Source organism: Heloderma suspectum, chromosome 3, assembly GCF_057233095.1.
Source record: "Heloderma suspectum isolate Gila_16-S chromosome 3, 16-S_ref, whole genome shotgun sequence".
In the NCBI taxonomy this organism is placed as follows: Eukaryota; Metazoa; Chordata; class Lepidosauria; order Squamata; family Helodermatidae; genus Heloderma; species Heloderma suspectum.
The window spans coordinates 50,622,742-50,640,733 of NC_139460.1; the positions used below are offsets into that span (position 1 = coordinate 50,622,742).

General features: G+C 40.7%; 2 protein-coding genes across 2 annotated transcripts in view; one reads left to right on the forward strand and one right to left on the reverse strand.

Moving 5' to 3' along the window:
• CMSS1 (cms1 ribosomal small subunit homolog) overlaps positions 1-17,992 on the reverse strand; it is a 315,244-nt gene that overhangs the window by 198,627 nt on the left and 98,625 nt on the right. The window lies entirely within an intron of this gene.
• FILIP1L (filamin A interacting protein 1 like) overlaps positions 1-17,992 on the forward strand; it is a 105,971-nt gene that overhangs the window by 11,631 nt on the left and 76,348 nt on the right. Inside the window, exon 3 of the mRNA XM_084843218.1 lies at positions 11,033-11,211. Within this exon, the coding sequence (XP_084699344.1) occupies positions 11,033-11,211 (179 nt within the window). The remainder of the gene's footprint in view (positions 1-11,032; positions 11,212-17,992) is intronic.

Below are 17,992 nucleotides of genomic sequence, written 5' to 3' on the forward strand. Positions count from 1 at the left end.
CACAATGGGTTGGTGTATCATGCAAACACGGCCTACATGTGTGTTACACTTAACCCTTGAATTTATAAACAGAAGGCTAATACTGTTGTACTATAATATTATTTACTATGATGGAAGGCACTTAAATTAATTAATGATTAATTAATCATGTGGTCCTGAATAAATACAAGCAAGAAACTGACACAGGTATGATCAGATACTGTTTTCTTTAAAAAGTGCATATGTAACAATATTGTATGAAAGGAATTATGGATAAAAATTCCTTACAATCTACCTATAACACCTCTCACTCAAATGAAATATGCCACAAAGCAACTATTAAATTAAGAAATCACCTAATACATGTTCTCTATAACAAACAGATACAATTGACAAAAAAATTATATAACAAGGACACCTGTGAAGGACTAATCCCTACAAAAACTGAACGGGATCATTACAATTACTTCAAACTCCTCATAGATAGAAAGAAGACTAAACTGAGCAAACTGATTAACCAATTGGGACATGTTTCACCAAATAATCATAACTCATCAGATAATGTGTTGGTAACCTATCTAAGTTGGTAACCTGTCTAACTACCAACTTAACCATGAGGAAGAAGGTGTTTTATCACCAGGCCTTTCCTTTTGCCCCACAAAAACAAGATGCAAATGTATGGTGACCTTGAGGCATTTTTTCTTCATATATGTCTCAAGGGGTTTTACCATAATGAAGAACATCACCATGGGATAACAACAGCTCCACCTAAAAAGAGAAAAATATTTTATGGACACCTCCTGAGGGATGTATTCTGAAATTAGACATACATATTGATTCCTTTTGTTACCAAGCACAGGCCAAGCTCTTGAATAAAGAATGGAAAATTAAACAAAACCTAACTTCTAAAGAACATGTGGCCATCACAGACCTAATAAAAAATCCAGAGATAGTCATCAAACAAGCTGATAAAGGAGCTGCTACTGTCACAGTGAATAAATTAGATTACATCAAAGAAGCAGATAGACAGCTTGGTGATACTAAGTTCTATTTGTTCAGTAGTTCAGTCGTGTCCGACTCTTCGTGACCCCATGGACCATAGCACGCCAGGCCTTCCTGTCCTGCGCTCTCTCCCGGAGCGTGCTCAAGTTCATATTCATTACATCGGTGATGCTATCTAGCCATCTCATCCTCTGCCGTCCCCTTCTCCTTTTGCCTTCAGTCTTTCCAGCATCAGGGTCTTTTCCAGAGAGTTTTCTCTTCTCATTAGGTGGCCAAAATATTGGAGCTTCAGCTTCAGTATCTGTCCTTCCAATGAGCACTCAGGGTTGATTTCCTTTAGGATTGACTGATTTGACCTCCTTGCAGTGCAGGGGACTCGTAAGAGTCTTCTCCAGCACCACAGTTCGAAAGCATCAATTCTTCGGCACTCAGCCTTCCTTATAGTCCAGCTCTCACAGCCATACATTACTACTGGGAAAACCATAGTTCTATAGACCACTACTAGCAGACCTTACTGAGGATTGTTGTGTAAAGCTCCATAAGAGTTGAAAAATCTTGAAAAATCTACCTGCAAATATTGAAGAGACCATTTTAGAAACAACTTCAAAAGAACTACATGCAAGAAGGTTCTATCTACTACCAAAAATCCATAAACCAGGTATCCAGGATGACCCAGTATTTCAGGCATCAATACCATAACAGAGGGTATGTCTGGGTATGCTGACACCATCCTTAGATTGTGGTTTTCTTTCCAAATATTTTCTGTTGAGTTTCATATAAAAATTGATATTCATTATAAACATATAAACCAATAACATAAAAACAAAACCATCACTGGGTACAGTACATTCCTAGATTTCAATTATTTTTCAATTTAATTTCAGGATTCCAAGTTTATGTAAAAATTAAGCAACCTCTTGCCTCTATTTGTAAATAATTATGTTCATTCATTTATACCAAGACTTCATTCCAACAGGAACCATCCAAGTACAGCGGTTCTATTTTGTTTGAATTATTTGTATAATGTATGAAAGCTTCTCAATTTTCGTAGAAGCTATCGTTATAGTTTTCAGACCTTTGTAACCTAACCTGATTTGTTAATTTCTCCACCAGGGCAATGTACCATAACTTATTTCCCCATATTGGGTATCCATAGACCATTTGTTAAGAATATACCCAGCTATTTACATGATAGAACTGATCTCATTAAGCCAGGGGATATTTGGGGCCTCCCTGAGGGAACCATACTTGCAACCATAGTAGTTGAGTTACTTTACATAAACATTCCTCATGAAAAAGGACTAAGAGCTATATCAAACATTATCCCAGACAAAGACACTTCCAACAATGCTATGGAACTATCACGGTTTGTACTTACCCATAACTACTTCAAATATACGGACAGATTATATCTACAAATCCACGGCACCACGGTGAGCACCAAAATGGCTGCACAATATGCTAATCTTTTTATGGCAGACTTAGAACAACATTATTTTTCTACCTGTTTGGTGGTTCTACATATACACTTATACACATTGGTATCTTCCTAATTTGGACACATAGGGAAGAATTATTGAAGAATTTCCATGATCAATTTAACACCTTTCATCCTACTATCGACCTTAGCATTACCTACTCTTACATGGATGTGAATTTTCTGGATACTACCATCATTTTGAAGAATGGCCACCTTCATGCTACTGGCCAATACACATATCTAAATGCAAGCAGATACCATCCTCGCATTACTTGTGCTCTGCTGGCATTTTGAAGACTTTTTAAAAGCAAGCTTTTGATTATGTTTCTGTTTATTTATTAATTGTTAGCCCTGGCTCTCGGGTCCCTTTTAATGCTTTTAGTAGTTTTACTGTTGGGATTATTGTTATTTTTATTTTTGAGTTTGTTTTTGTACTTTGTTAGCCAAATTGAACATCTCCTTTGGAAGGAAAAAGCAGGATAGAAATGTTTGTATAATTAAAATAAGAAATAAAAAATATGAACTTGCTCAGACATCCCAGAGTTATGTAGCTGATAATTGAGAAGAAAACTCCCCTTTTCCCTGACAAAATGCCACCAACATAAATTGGCCAATTCAGTGTGTCATCTGACCTATTTTTGTATCTTTCATTCTCTGGGACTAATTCAGAAATACCTGCCTATCAAACAGTGATACCTTGAACTCATTAAACACCAATTACATTTCTCATAATACATATCAGGAAATCCTGTTTTAAAACCAAAAATATACTCAACAATCCCTGTTCCAGGCACTACTGATGGGCAAACATTACTTCCCAAGAAATTATTTCTATACAGAAACAGGAAACTTCCCCCCCCTCCACTTTTCTGATCAACCTTCCTACTTTTCATGAATTCCCATACCTCAGCTTATTATGCCAAGATATGCATGAGATTTGTGCCATGAAACTATCGTTACAAGGACCGGAATAAGCCAGGATCTTAAACATTTGAAGTTGGTTTAAAAACATGGCTTGCTCTGATTCTCGTAACCATAGTTTCCCACTTCGGACGTAATGGGAAACTATGGTAAATTAGCCTAGAGAACGTTTAATTGAAGTGTGCTGGGAAGGGAAGGGATGGGGTGAGGACAAAACATGTTGGGAAAATGCTCTTGGCTTAATAAACTGAGATATGTACATTCAGATCAGGCTGTCTTCTTCTGCTCATTATGCATGTGTTTTGTGGCTGTTGAGAAAGCAGAAGCCCTTAGGACCAGAACAGTTTTCCATTTATTCTGATCAAGTTACACGTCTCCACTTATCATAAATTATTCTGTAAAGAAAACTTTCCGTTTACCATGGTTTATTTACAATTGTATTGAATTCCAAAACAAAAACAATATCTTAAAATAACAAGTTACTTGGAAAACTACTATTTTTAAAGAATACTGGAAACAACACAAGTTCCATTAAAAGGTTACTCCACACAGTTATGATCATTTCCTTAATCAAACTGAAGAACTTAGTTTGATTAAGTTGCTCATATAAAATAGTTTAGTTTCTCATATAAAATATATGAGAAAATGGGAATTTCTGCTTGGCACAACTTTCCTAATGAAATCTGATCAGCTAGTTAGAGTAGCCAGCAAGCATCAACCTTAATGTTAATTTAAAGGAGAACCATTTCAAAGTTATGATTTTTGGTCATTAAAGTCTGAAAGAAGTCAGCACATGGCTGGCACTCTGTTGACAACCTGGCTGGTTTGTGGAATGCAAAAGTTACTTGTTGGTTGACACTATTATTATTATTATTATTTCCCACCTTTTTCCCAATACTGGAACTCAAGGTGGCTTTACAACATTAAAAACTTATACAGTTAAAATATATAAAAAAGAAATATACTAGTCTATATTTCTATATTACTATTCTATATACTATATATCTAATCACTCCCAAGTGCCCTTTCTTGCTGAACAAAGCCCAACCAATTGCATTGGTTGCCAGCTGGGTACTTGTAATGTGGAATGGCAGCTTCAATTGCATAGAGTCCATGTGTCTATTCCAGCGAACAGACAAGTCTGGAACTTAGGTCCACCACTTTTGCCAGTGACAGCCATTCAGCTCTAATGTAGTGATGAAGCTGGAACTAACCACAGCATAGGGTACCATATTATATGCATATTGCCTACGCAACATGTCTATCAAGGGTGTGGCCCTTGACATCTATGATTTCCTAGTATTTTGGAGCTTGAATGAGCATGGATAGCCCTCCACAAACATGTTGAATCAAAATATATTTTGTTTACTGAATATCTTTGAAGCTGAATTCATAGAATCATAGTTGGAAGGGGCCTACAAGACCATCGACTCCAACCACCTGAACTGAACAGTCAATGGCAATTTTAAAACCCTACTGTGCTTGTGCTGTAGCCCCAAACTACCACACAAGACCACAAATTACATGTATCACTGAAAATCTGAACAAGTGCCAACACATTTTTTTTTTTTAAATTGGGCTGGATTTTTTTTTGTAAAATACCAATTCACTCTAGCCTCTCTAATTTATGACTGATTCAAGACAAATTTATCCCAAGGTTGTTTTATATGTAGAAAAAACAAATATCTAAGTTGCAGATCAGAAAATACAATCCAACTGAGACAAACTCTCTGGCAAAACCATGAAGTCTAGACTATCTTGGTCAAAGGGCTTCCAACTCTGTCAAAACAATAATGAACAAGGGAAATCTGTTCCATTTTATGTTTCCCTTCATTAGGCACTTATTCAACTCATTAGTGCAGCAGCAGCAGCAGCAGCAACAGCAACAGCAAAGAACTTTCATCACTTCATAGGGAAGTTGAAACTAATAATTATATGAAACCAGGCTCCTTCCCTTCACAGACTGAAAAGTAAAAATGCATCATGGTTAAACAAAGAGAACTCCATCAATAAATACCAAGCCAAAAGAAGGAGGGAAACTTCCAAATAAGACAAAACATCTGAATAAATCAACATGATTGTACAGAACACACTCTTAACAATGAGGACCAAGTTAGAAGCTCCTAATATTCCTCACCAATATCAGCTGTCATCAATAACGTAAATAATTAAAAGTAAGCTAGCACAGTCTACGGCAGACATCTGCATGCTGGCTGTGGAATGATGGCAGCTGTAGTCCAAGATTTCTGGAGGGCACCAAGCTGGGGAAGGATTGGATGACCAAATAAGAGAGAACAGAGAAAGAGAAGATTTTGGTCCTCACTCCACAGCATATCACTGGTGGAGAATAGGACTTTATTAGAACTAGACAGAAAGCAAACTATTAAGGCAGGGGAGGAACATCTGGTCCTCCAGATGTTGCTAGACTCCAAATTCCATCAGCCCCAGTCAGCATGGCCAATGGTGATACAGTGATTACAGGAGCTGTAGTCCAACAACATTTGAAGGGCCATAGGTTATACACACACACACACACACACACACACACACACCTCTTAAGGTCTCTGTGCTTTAAGTTGTATCTTGCCTTTCAAGAATCTTAAATGAAAACAATGGAAGGTGATAAATAGTACCATTTGGTTTGAACAGGCCTGTGAACTCTGCAATTAACAATTATAAAAATCTGTGCTGAAATAATTCAAATTCTGCACTAAGATAACCTGGAGTCTGTGACCTGTATAGCTTATGCAAACTGAGAAAATTGGCAAATGTCAGCAGTAGCAGAAATAAAATGCCAACACAAATTAGTACTTATATGGCTCTTTCCTAGCACATGCATAAATTAATTAATCCTTACCACAGCCATATATGGTAGACTAGTATTACTGATATGGACAGCTAAGATTGATAGTAGCTTGCCAAAAGCCACTAAATGTATCTTTGTTAAGTGGGGATTTGAACCAAGAATCTCCCAAACAATTCTCATAACCACCATACTATATTAATTCCTAGGGATTAACAATCCATGTATTTCTGTACTGCCCACTCTGCTTGATGCTCCTGTAGCTCCCCTCTCTACTGCTGCCTGTAATAGCATAGTGCTGCATTTTTCTGGCTGGAGCACTGCACTGAATTACTTTTCTCCATCCACCCTACCACATTCTGCACTGCCTTAACACAGAGGTGAGATGAGACACATAACATGCAGCTACAACAGTACTGCGGTGAAGTACACAACTATGGCATTTGCAGTCATGGCACTCTCGCCTTCCTCCCCTCTGGTCTCCTGAATTCTTTAAAGAGTTACAGGCCATAAGAAAGGGAAAGTTATAAGCCTGAAACTACAGTAGTTTCCCATCCAGGAAGCTAAGTGCATTGAAGAGGCAATGGGTGCCATTTTGTACTTTTTGTAATTTCTAGTTATCCCAGGCAAGCGGTAAAATTGTACAGCTGGAATATTTATCAGACAAGAACTGAAGAGAGTCCCAATACTCAAATGCTGCAGTTAGCATTGTTAGCCTATGTCCATACCTTTTCCTAAGGAAATTCGGAAATGTACAACAACCTCCTAAACTGAACCCAACCCCTTTTGGTTGGCCAATACTGAAGTGTCAAGATACTAAACAGAATGCAACTAAAGTTCTAGTCTTGCTTTGGATACATCTTTAGAGAGATTACCTGGAGACATTGGAAATTTAATTCCAGTTTGTTGTTGTTGTTCAGTTATTAAGTCGTGTCCGACTCTTCGTGATCCCATGGACAATAGCACGCCAGGCCTTCCTGTCCTCTACTCTCTCCCGGAGTGTGCTCAAGTTCATATTCATTGCATCGGTGATGCTATCTAGCCATCTCATCCTCTGCCGTCCCCTTCTCCTGTTGCCTTCAGTCTTTCCCAGCATCAGGGTCTTTTCCAGGGAGTTTTCTCTTCGCATTAGGTGGCCAAAATATTTGAGCTTCAGCTTCAGTATCTGCCCTTCCAATGAGCACTCAGGGTTGATTTCCTTTAGGACTGACTGATTTGACCTCCTTGTAGTCCAGGGGACTCGTAAGAGTCTTCTCCAGCACCACAGTTCGAAGGCATCAATTCTTCGGCGCTCAGCCTTCCTTATAGTCCAGCTCTCACAGCCATACATTACTACTGGGAAAACCATAGCTTTGATTACACGAATGTTTGTTGGCAAGGTGATGTCTCTGCTTCTTACTATGCTGTCTAGGTTTGCCATAGCTTTCCTCCCAAGGAGCAAGCGTCTTTTAATTTCATAGCTACAGTCACCATCTGCGGTGATCTTGGAGACCAAAAAAATAAAATATGTCACTGCTTCCATTTCTTCCCCTTCTATATGCCAGGAAGTGATGGGGCCTGATGCCATGATCTTAGTTTTTTTAATGTTGAGTTTCAAACCAGCTTTTGCACTCGCCACTTTCACCCTCAACAAGAAGCTCTTTAGATCCTCTTTGCTTTCTGCCATTAGGGTGGTATCGTCTGCATATCTGAGGTTGTTGATAATTCTCCCGGCAGTCTTAATTCTGACCTGCCCGGCGTTTCTCATGATGTACTCTGCATATAAGTTAAATAAGTAGGGCGACTATATACAACCTTGTCGTACTCCTTTCCCAATTTTGAGCCAATCAGTTGTTCCATGTCCAGTTCTTACTGTTGCTTCTTGACCCTCGTACAGGTTTCTCAGGAGACAGGTAAGGTGGTCTGGTACTCCCATCACTTTAAGAATTTGCCACAGTTTGTTATGATCCACACAATCAAAGGCTTTAGCGTAGTCAATGAAGCAGAAATAGATGTTTTTCTAGAATTTTCTTGCTTACTCCATGATCCAGCGAATGTTGGTGATTTGATCTCTAGTTCCTCTGCCTCTTCGAAACCCAGCTTATACTTCCGGTAGTTCTTGGTTCACATGCTGCTGAAGCCTAGCTTGTAGGATTTTGAGCATCACCTTGCTGGCATGTGAAAGGAGCGCAATTGTGCGGTAGTTTGAACACTCTTTGGCGTTGCCCTTCTTTGGAATTGGAATGTAAACTGACCTTTTCCAGTCTTGTGGCCACTGTTGAGTGTTCCAAATTTGTTGGCATATTGAGTGCGGCACTTAAACAGCATCATCTTTTAGGATTTTAAATAGCTCAGCTGCAATACTGTCATCTCCGCTAGCTTTGTTGTTAGTAATGCTTCCTAAGGCCCACTTGACTTCACTCTCGAGGATGTCCGGCTCAAGTTCAGTGACCACACTATCATGGCTATCAGGGACATTCAGATCTTTCCTGTATAGTTCTTCTGTGTATTCTTTCTACCTCTTCTGAATCTCATCTGCTTCTGTTAGGTCCCTGCCTTCTTTGTCCTTTATCATGCCCGTCTTTGCACAAAAAGTTCCCTTGAGATCTCCGATTTTCTTGAAGAGATCTCTAGTCTTTCCCATTCTGTTGTTTTCCTCGATTTCTTTGCATTGTTCATTTAAGAAGGCCTTCTTGTCTCTCCTTGCTATTCTCTGGAACTCTGCATTCAGTTGGATATATCTTCCCCTTTCTCCCTTGCTTTTCGCTTCCCTTCTTTCCTCAGCTACTTGTAAAGCCTCATCAGACAGCCACTTGGCTTTCTTGCATTTCTTTTTCTTTGGGATGGATTTAGTTGCTGCCTCCTGAACAATGTTACAGACCTCTGTCCATAGTTCCTCAGGCACTCTGTCTATCAGGTCTAATCCCTGAAATCTATTCCCCACCTCCACTGTATATTCATAAGGTATTATTTAGGTCATACCTGAATGGTTTAGTGGTTTTCCCTACGTTCTTCAATTTCAGCCGGAATTTTGCAATAAGGAGCTCATGATCTGAGCCACAGTCAGCTCCAGGTCTTGTTTTTACTGACTGTAAAGAGATTCTCCAACTTTGGCTGCAAAGGACATAATCAATCTGATTTCGATATTGACCATCTGGTGATGTCCATGTGTGGAGTCGCCTCTTGTGCTGTTGGAAAAGAGGGTTTGCTATGATCCGCATGTTCTGTTCGCAAAACTCTATTAGCCTTTGTCCTGCTTCATTTTGTACACCAAGGCCATGCTTGCCTGTTATCCCAGTGATTTCTTGACTTCCTGCTTTAGCGTTCCAATCCCCTATGATGAAAAGGACATCTTTTTTTGGTGTTAGTTCTAGAAGGTGTTGTAGGTCTTCATAGAACCGATCAACCTCAGCTTCTTCAGCCTCAGTGGTTGGGGCATAGACTTGAATTACTACGATGTTGAATGGTTTGCCTTGGATTCGTACTGAGATCATTCTATCTTTTTTGAGATTGTACCTCAGTACTGCTTTCCCCACCCTTTTAATGACTATGAGTGCTACTCCATTTCTTCTAAGGGATTCTTGCCCACAGTAGTAGATATGAGGGTCACCTGAATTAAATTCGCCCATGCCTGTCCATTTTAGTTCGCTGATTCCCAAGATGTCCATGTTCAATCTTGCCATCTCTTGTTTGACCACCTCCAGCTTACCTTGATTCATTGATCTTACATTCCAGGTTCCTAAACAATATTGTTCTTTACAGCATCGGATTTTCTTTTCACCACCAGACACATCCACAGCTGAGTGTCCTTTCGGCTTTGGCCCAGCCGCTTCACTCTTTCTCTGGCGCTACTTGGAAATTCCCTCTGCTCTTCCCCAGTGGTATATTGGACACCTTCCGACCTGAGGGGCTCATCTTCCGGCGTCATATCTTTTAGCCTTGTGATATGTTCCATGGGGTTTTCTTGGCAAGAATACTGGCATGGGTTGCCATTTCCTTCTCCACTGGATCACATTTTGTCAGAACTCTCCACCATGACCTGTCCGTCTTGTATGGCTCTGCGTGGCATAGCTTATGGTTTCACTGAGTTAAGCAAGCCCCTTCGCCACAACAAGGCAGTGATCCATGAAGGGGAATTCCAGTTTACCAGCGCTTTTATAGAAACATACTGTGGCATCCAATGACATATAGTTACCTCATAAGAATAACTGATGAAGTGCCATCCTAATTCTAAAGCTTTTAGCCTCAGCATCTTAGTGTTTAAGATGGAGTATATCAATAGCTACCCAGGGACACCTTTACAAAACATGGGCATTACACTGGTATTGCAGACACTTTATTTGAGGCAGATGCATTGACAGAAATATTAGGATCAATGTTATTAGTTTAAAATTTGTGAAAAGTTTAAAACAGAAGTTGGTAATAACCAACCAGAGCAACTAGAGCAGAAATTCTTATTTCCCCCCCACCTTCTATTCAAAGCAGGTAGTGCTTTGTGTCAAGGTAATTAATTCTGTAGACAAAACTTTAATTAGAAGAGTGCAATTTTGGGAATGGTAAATTAACTATTCACTAATCATTTGAGAGCCAATTACCGTACCAAATGTTGGTAAGAGTCCCACAAAAATTAAAGTTTGTTTAAAACGTCTAATCAGTGAAGACGCAAAACAAAATAGTACTTCAAGATATATCTGAAATCCAGACAAATTTGATACAAAGTAATACATTCCTAAAGTTAAAGCCTGTACTAGTTTTCTTTATCTTCCATACCTGGTACTAATGCTACTTCCTACTCAAAATCAGAATGACAGTTTTTAAAAATTACAGAAATGAAGAAAATCATACTAGTTTTACTTTTACTTTTTTAGCTTGACAAAGTGATTGAAAAGCATAAAGAAACTCACAGACGCATGCTGGAGCAGCTCTTAATGGTAGAAAAATCTCACAGGCAAACCCTGTATAAACTAGAGGATGAGAAGAGGAAGCATGCAGAGTACATGGAGAAAAGTGACGAATTTACTAATTTATTGGAACAAGAACAAGAACGGTAAGGTAGCTTTAAAACTACCAAGTAGACTTTAAAATTCTAGCACTTCATAAGGTTTTTTTTTTTTTCCCTGCTTTTGATTTTGTATCCAGTATTTGAACACATCAAAAACGTTGTTGTTGTTGTTGTTGTTCAGTCGTTCAGTCGTGTCCGACTCTTCGTGACCCCATGGACCATAGCACGCCAGGCCTTCCTGTCCTGCGCTCTCTCCCGGAGCGTGCTCAAGTTCATATTCATTGCATCCGTGATGCTATCTAGCCATCTCATCCTCTGCCGTCCCCTTCTCCTTTGGCCTTCAGTCTTTCCCAGCATCAGGGTCTTTTCCAGGGAGTTTTCTCTTCGCATTAGGTGGCCAAAATATTGGAGCTTCAGCTTCAGTATCTGTCCTTCCAATGAGCACTCAGGGTTGATTTCCTTGAGGATGGACTGATTTGACCTCCTTGCAGTCCAGGGGACTCGTAAGAGTCTTCTCCAGCACCACAGTTCGAAAGCATCAATTCTTCGGCGCTCAGCCTTCCTTATAGTCCAGCTCTCACAGCCATACATTACTACTGGGAAAACCATAGCTTTGATTAGACGGACCTTTGTCGGCAGGTGATGTCTCTGCTTCTTACTATGCTGTCTAGGTTGGCCATAGCTTTCCTCCCAAGGAGCAAGCGTCTTTTAATTTCATGGCTACAGTCACCGTCTGCGGTGACCTTGGAGCCCAAGAAAGTACAATCTGTCACTGCTTCCATTTCTTCCCCTTCTATATGCCAGGAAGTGATGGGGCCAGATGCCATGTACTTCGTTTTTTTAATGCTGAGTTTCAAACCAGCTTTTGCACTCTCCTCTTTCACCCTCAACAAGAGGCTCTTGAGATCCTCTTCGCTTTCTGCCATTAGGGTGGTATCGTCTGCATATCGGAGGTTGTTGATAATTCTCCCAGCAATCTTAATTCCGACCTCTGATTCATCCAACCCGGCATTTCTCATGATGTACTCTGCATATAAGTTAAATAAGCAGGGTGACAGTATGCAGCCTTGTCGTACTCCTTTCCCAATTTTGAACCAATCGGTTGTTCCATGTCTGGTTCTTACTGTTGCTTCTTGACCCTCGTACAGGTTTCTCAGGAGACAGGTAAGGTGGTCTGGTACTCCCATCACTTTCAGAATTTGCCACAGTTTGTTGTGATCCACACAATCAAAGGCTTTAGCGTAGTCAATGAAGCAGAAATAGACGTTTTTCTGGAATTCTCTTGCTTTCTCCATGATGCAGCGAATGTTGGCGATTTGATCTCTAGTTCCTCTGCCTCTTCTAAACCCAGCTTGTACTTCCGGTAGTTCTCAGTTCGCATACTGCTGAAGCCTAGCTTGTAGGATTTTGAGCATCACCTTGCTGGCATGTGAAATGAGCGCAATTGTGCGGTAGTTTGAACACTCTTTGGCGTTGCCCTTCTTTGGAATTGGAATGTAAACTGACCTTTTCCAGTCTTGTGGCCACTGTTGAGTGTTCCAGATTTGTTGGCATATTGAATGCAGCACTTTAACAGCATCATCTTTTAGGATTTTAAATAGCTCGGCTGGAATACTGTCATCTCCGCTAGCTTTGTTGTTACTAATGCTTCCTAAGGCCCACTTGACTTCACTCTCGAGGATGTCCGGCTCAAGTTCAGTGACCGCACTATCATGGCTATCAGGGACATTCAGATCTTTCCTGTATAGTTCTTCTGTGTATTCTTGCCACCTCTTCTTAATCTCATCTGCTTCTGTTAGGTCCCTGCCTTCTTTGTCCTTTATCATGCCCGTCTTTGCACAAAACGTTCCCTTGAGATCTCCAATTTTCTTGAAGAGATCTCTAGTCTTTCCCATTCTGTTGTTTTCCTCGATTTCTTTGCATTGTTCATTTAAGAAGGCCTTCTTGTCTCTCCTTGCTATTCTCTGGAACTCTGCATTCAGTTGGGTATATCTTCCCCTTTCTCCCTTGCTTTTCGCTTCCCTTCTTTCGTGAGCTACTTGTAAAGCCTCATCAGACAGCCACTTTGCTTTCTTGCATTTCTTTTTCTTTGGGATGGATTTCGTTGCTGCCTCCTGGACAATGTTACGGACCTCCGTCCATAGTTCCTCAGGCACTCTGTCTATCAGGTCTAATCCCTGAAATCTATTCCTCACCTCCACTGTATATTCATCAGGGATATGATTTAGGTCATACCTGAACGGTTTAGTGGTTTTCCCGACGTTCTTCAATTTAAGCCGAAATTTTGCAAGAAGCAGCTCATGATCTGAGCCACAGTCAGCTCCAGGTCTTGTTTTTACTGACTGTATGGAGCTTCTCCATCTTTGGCTGCAAAGGACATAATCAATCTGATTTCGATATTGACCATCTGGTGACGTCCATGTGTAGAGTCGCCTCTTGTGCTGTTGGAAAAGAGTGTTTGCTATGATCAGCATGTTCTCTTGGCAAAACTCTATTAGCTTTTGTCCTGCTTCATTTTGTACACCAAGGCCATGCCTGCCTGTTATCCCGGATCAAAAACGTAATGTGGGGTAATTAGTTTAGCTATTGAAAATAAACTTTTTATGTCATTCTAATGTAGAAAATATCATAAAATCCTGTTAGAATTTTAATATTCTAGACATTCATCTTCTTTTCTATGATACTGTAGTCTTTTCTTGCACTTCCGCATCTCCCTCTTGTTTCACTCTCTTTCTCATTTTATATAGGTATAAAATTCTTTAGAACATAGTCTTCTGCCGCATTTTCTCATGAATTAGCAATGTTTTCCTGTGTTAATGTAGGGGCACCCTGGGAAGGGATGAAATAGGCTTGTTGTGGTAATGTTAATATGACTAGAACAGTTCAGGGACAGAATACAAACTCCTCTTGCTCCCTTCTTCACAATAGTTCCTCTTTCATGTTCAAATAAATAATAATAAATAATAATTTCAAGTTCAATTACTAGAATGATGTGGTAGTCATTGTTATGCTGCTAGATGCTCTGCCTCTCCAGTTACATGTGTAAAGAAAGGGAATACATGGGTCAGGTGAATTATATGGTTCCTTCATACATGGTGATGTTGGTATGGGAAGAAAATACATCATTCATTCTATCCATTAGGTTTCTTTCCTGCAGATATAATTAGAGTGGCAGGGGATTCAACCTCACAGAAATGCCCCCCACCAAAATCTGGTAATGTTTGAATTATCGTTTCATGCAAACTGTACAGGAGTTCAAATATTCTGAGATCCCGTCTGATCTCAGAAGCTAAGCAGGTCAGCCCTGGTTAGTACTTGGATGGGAGACTGCCTGGGAATCAGGCTTCCTGCATGGAGCAAGGGGTTGGACTTGACGGTCTTGTAGGCCCCTTCCAACCCTATGAGTCTATCAGTCTAATCTGTTAAATTCTAGTGAGTGTTCATGTCAACATGGCCCATGTGTGCCAGGTAGCTAATGTGACTAATTCATACTTCTATATCAATATACGATACAATCCCAAATCACAAAATTAGAACACATTAGCAATCACAACACAAAGACAACCCTTAATATATATACACAGAGGACCTCACCCTACCTGTGAGGCTAGTGGAAGTACCCAGGACAAGAACCATACCCACAATATTACAAAGACAACAAAAGACTGTCTTTATGGATTATTATAAGTAGTACAACAGCCTGGGTCAACACAACTGATTTCAAGGGCAAATTCCATTACCAGTCGTGGAAATGCACATGCATGAACAGATTATACAAAGCACATAGATGAAGCATGATGGGGTAGACTGGAATTGACTTACTACTTAAGCATCCCAAAGCAGCTTTCCCCAACCTGATGCCCTCCAGATGTGTTAGACTATCTATAACTCCCAGCCAGCTGAGGATAAAGTGAGTTGTAATCCAACAAAACTGGACAGCACCAGGGTTGGAGAAAGCTATTCTAAAGGCTTTCCAACACCACAATACATGTAATGGTGGCGTAAACGTATGTGCTACTTCTGTGATATTACGTTTTGGTATTAAAACAGGATTCTGAGACTGGCATGCAGTGCAGTGGGATGGACCTCCTCAGCATTCTTTACAACAGGAAGACTCTGCATCTATAGTGGCAGGTCCCATGCTGTGGACCCAGCCCAAATGTCCATTGCCCTATTATTGTTGTTGTTGTTGCTATTGTTATTATTATGTGCAATTTATGCTCAGAACAGAAGCATAGTGTTTTGAGGATCACAGCAAAATGCGCCTGTAGAAGTCAAACAGTAAGGAAAATAGATGCAGCACAGGATACCAAGGGTTGTTGTTGTTCAGTCGTGTCCGACTCTTCGTGACCCCATGGACCATAGCACGCCAGGCCTTCCTGTCCTGCGCTCTCTCCCGGAGCGTGCTCAAGTCCATATTCATTGCATCGGTGATGCTATCTAGCCATATCATCCTCTGCCATCCCCTTCTCCTTTTACCTTCAGTCTTTCCCAGCATCAGGGTCTTTTCCAGAGAGTTTTCTCTTCGCATTAGGTGGCCAAAATATTTGAGCTTCAGCTTCAGTATCTGTCCTTCCAATGAGCACTCAGGGTGGATTTCCTTGAGGATGGACTGATTTGACCTCCTTGCAGTCCAGGGGACTCGTAAGAGTCTTCTCCAGCACCACAGTTCGAAAGCATCAATTCTTCGGCGCTCAGCCTTCCTTATAGTCCAGCTCTCACAGCCATACGTTACTACTGGGAAAACCATAGCTTTGATTAGACGGACATTTGTCGGCAAGGTGATGTCTCTGCTTCTTACTATGCTGTCTAGGTTGGCCATAGCTTTCCTCCCAAGGAGCAAGCGTCTTTTAATTTCATGGCTACAGTCACCGTCTGCGGTGATCTTGGAGCCCAAGAAAGTAAAACCTGTCACTGCTTCCATTTCTTCCCCTTCTATATGCCAGGAAGTGATAGGGCCAGATGCCATGATCTTAGTTTTTTTAATGTTGAGTTTCAAACCAGCTTTTGCACTCTCCTCTTTCACCCTCAACAAGAGGCTCTTGAGATCCTCTTCGCTTTCTGCCATTAGGGTGGTATCGTCTGCATATCGGAGGTTGTTGATAATTCTCCCAGCAATCTTAATTCCGACCTCTGATTCATCCAACCCGACATTTCTCATGATGTACTCTGCATATAAGTTAAATAAGCAGGGTGACAATATGCAGCCTTGTTGTACTCCTTTCCCAATTTTGAACCAATCGGTTGTTCCATGTCTGGTTCTTACTGTTGCTTCTTGACCCTCGTACAGGTTTCTCAGGAGACAGGTAAGGTGGTCTGGTACTCCCATCACTTTCAGAATTTGCCACAGTTTGTTGTGATCCACACAATCAAAGGCGTTAGCGTAGTCAATGAAGCAGAAATAGACGTTTTTCTGGAATTCTCTTGCTTTCTCCATGATGCAACGAATGTTGGCGATTTGATCTCTAGTTCCTCTGCCTCTTCGAAACCCAGCTTGTACTTCCGGTAGTTCTCGGTTCACATACTGCTGAAGCCTAGCTTGTAGGATTTTGAGCATAACCTTGCTGGCATGTGAAATGAGCGCAATTGTGCGGTAGTTTGAACACTCTTTGGCGTTGCCCTTCTTTGGAATTGGAATGTAAACTGACCTTTTCCAGTCTTGCGGCCATTGTTGAGTGTTCCAAATTTGTTGGCATATTGAATGCAGCACTTTAACAGCATCATCTTTTAGGATTTTAAATAGCTCAGCTGCAATACTGTCATCTCCACTAGCTTTGTTGTTAGTAATGCTTCCTAAGGCCCACTTGACTTCACTTTCTAGGATGTCCGGCTCAAGTTCAGTGACCGCACTATCATGGCTATCAGGGACATTCAGATCTTTCCTGTATAGTTCTTCTGTGTATTCTTTCCACCTCTTCTGAATCTCATCTGCTTCTGTTAGGTCCCTGCCTTCTTTGTCCTTTATCATGCCCGTCTTTGCACAAAAAGTTCCCTTGAGATCTCCGATTTTCTTGAAGAGATCTCTAGTCATTCCCATTCTGTTGTTTTCCTCGATTTCTTTGCATTGTTCATTTAAGAAGGCCTTCTTGTCTCTCCTTGCTATTCTCTGGAACTCTGCATTCAGTTGGATATATCTTCCCCTTTCTCCCTTGCTTTTCGCTTCCCTTCTTTCCTCAGCTACTTGTAAAGCCTCATCAGACAGCCACTTGGCTTTCTTGCATTTCTTTTTCTTTGGGATAGATTTCGTTGCTGCCTCCTGAACAGTGTTACGGACCTCAGTCCATAGTTCCTCAGGCACTCTGTCTATCAGGTCTAATCCCTGAAATCTATTCCTCACCTCCACTGTGTATTCATAAGGGATATGATTTAGGTCATACCTGAATGGTTTAGTGGTTTTCCTGACGTTCTTCAATTTAAGCTGAAATTTTGCAAAAAGAAGCTCATGATCTGAGTCACAGTCAGCTCCAGGTCTTGTTTTTACTGATTGTATAGAGCTTCTCCACCTTTGGCTGCAAAGGACATAATCAATCTGATTTCGATATTGACCATCTGGTGATGTCCATGTGTAGAGTCGTCTCTTGTGCTGTTGGAAAAGAGGGTTTGCTATGATCAGCGTGTTCTCTTGGCAAAACTCTATTAGCCTTTGTCCTGCTTCATTTTATACACCAAGGCCATGCTTGCCTGTTATCCTGGTGATTTCTTGACTTCCTACTTTAGCATTCCAATCCCCTATGATGAAGAGGACATCTTTTTTTGGTGTTAGTTCTAGAAGATGTTGTAGGTCTTCATAGAACCGATCAACCTCAGCTTCTTCGGCATCAGTGGT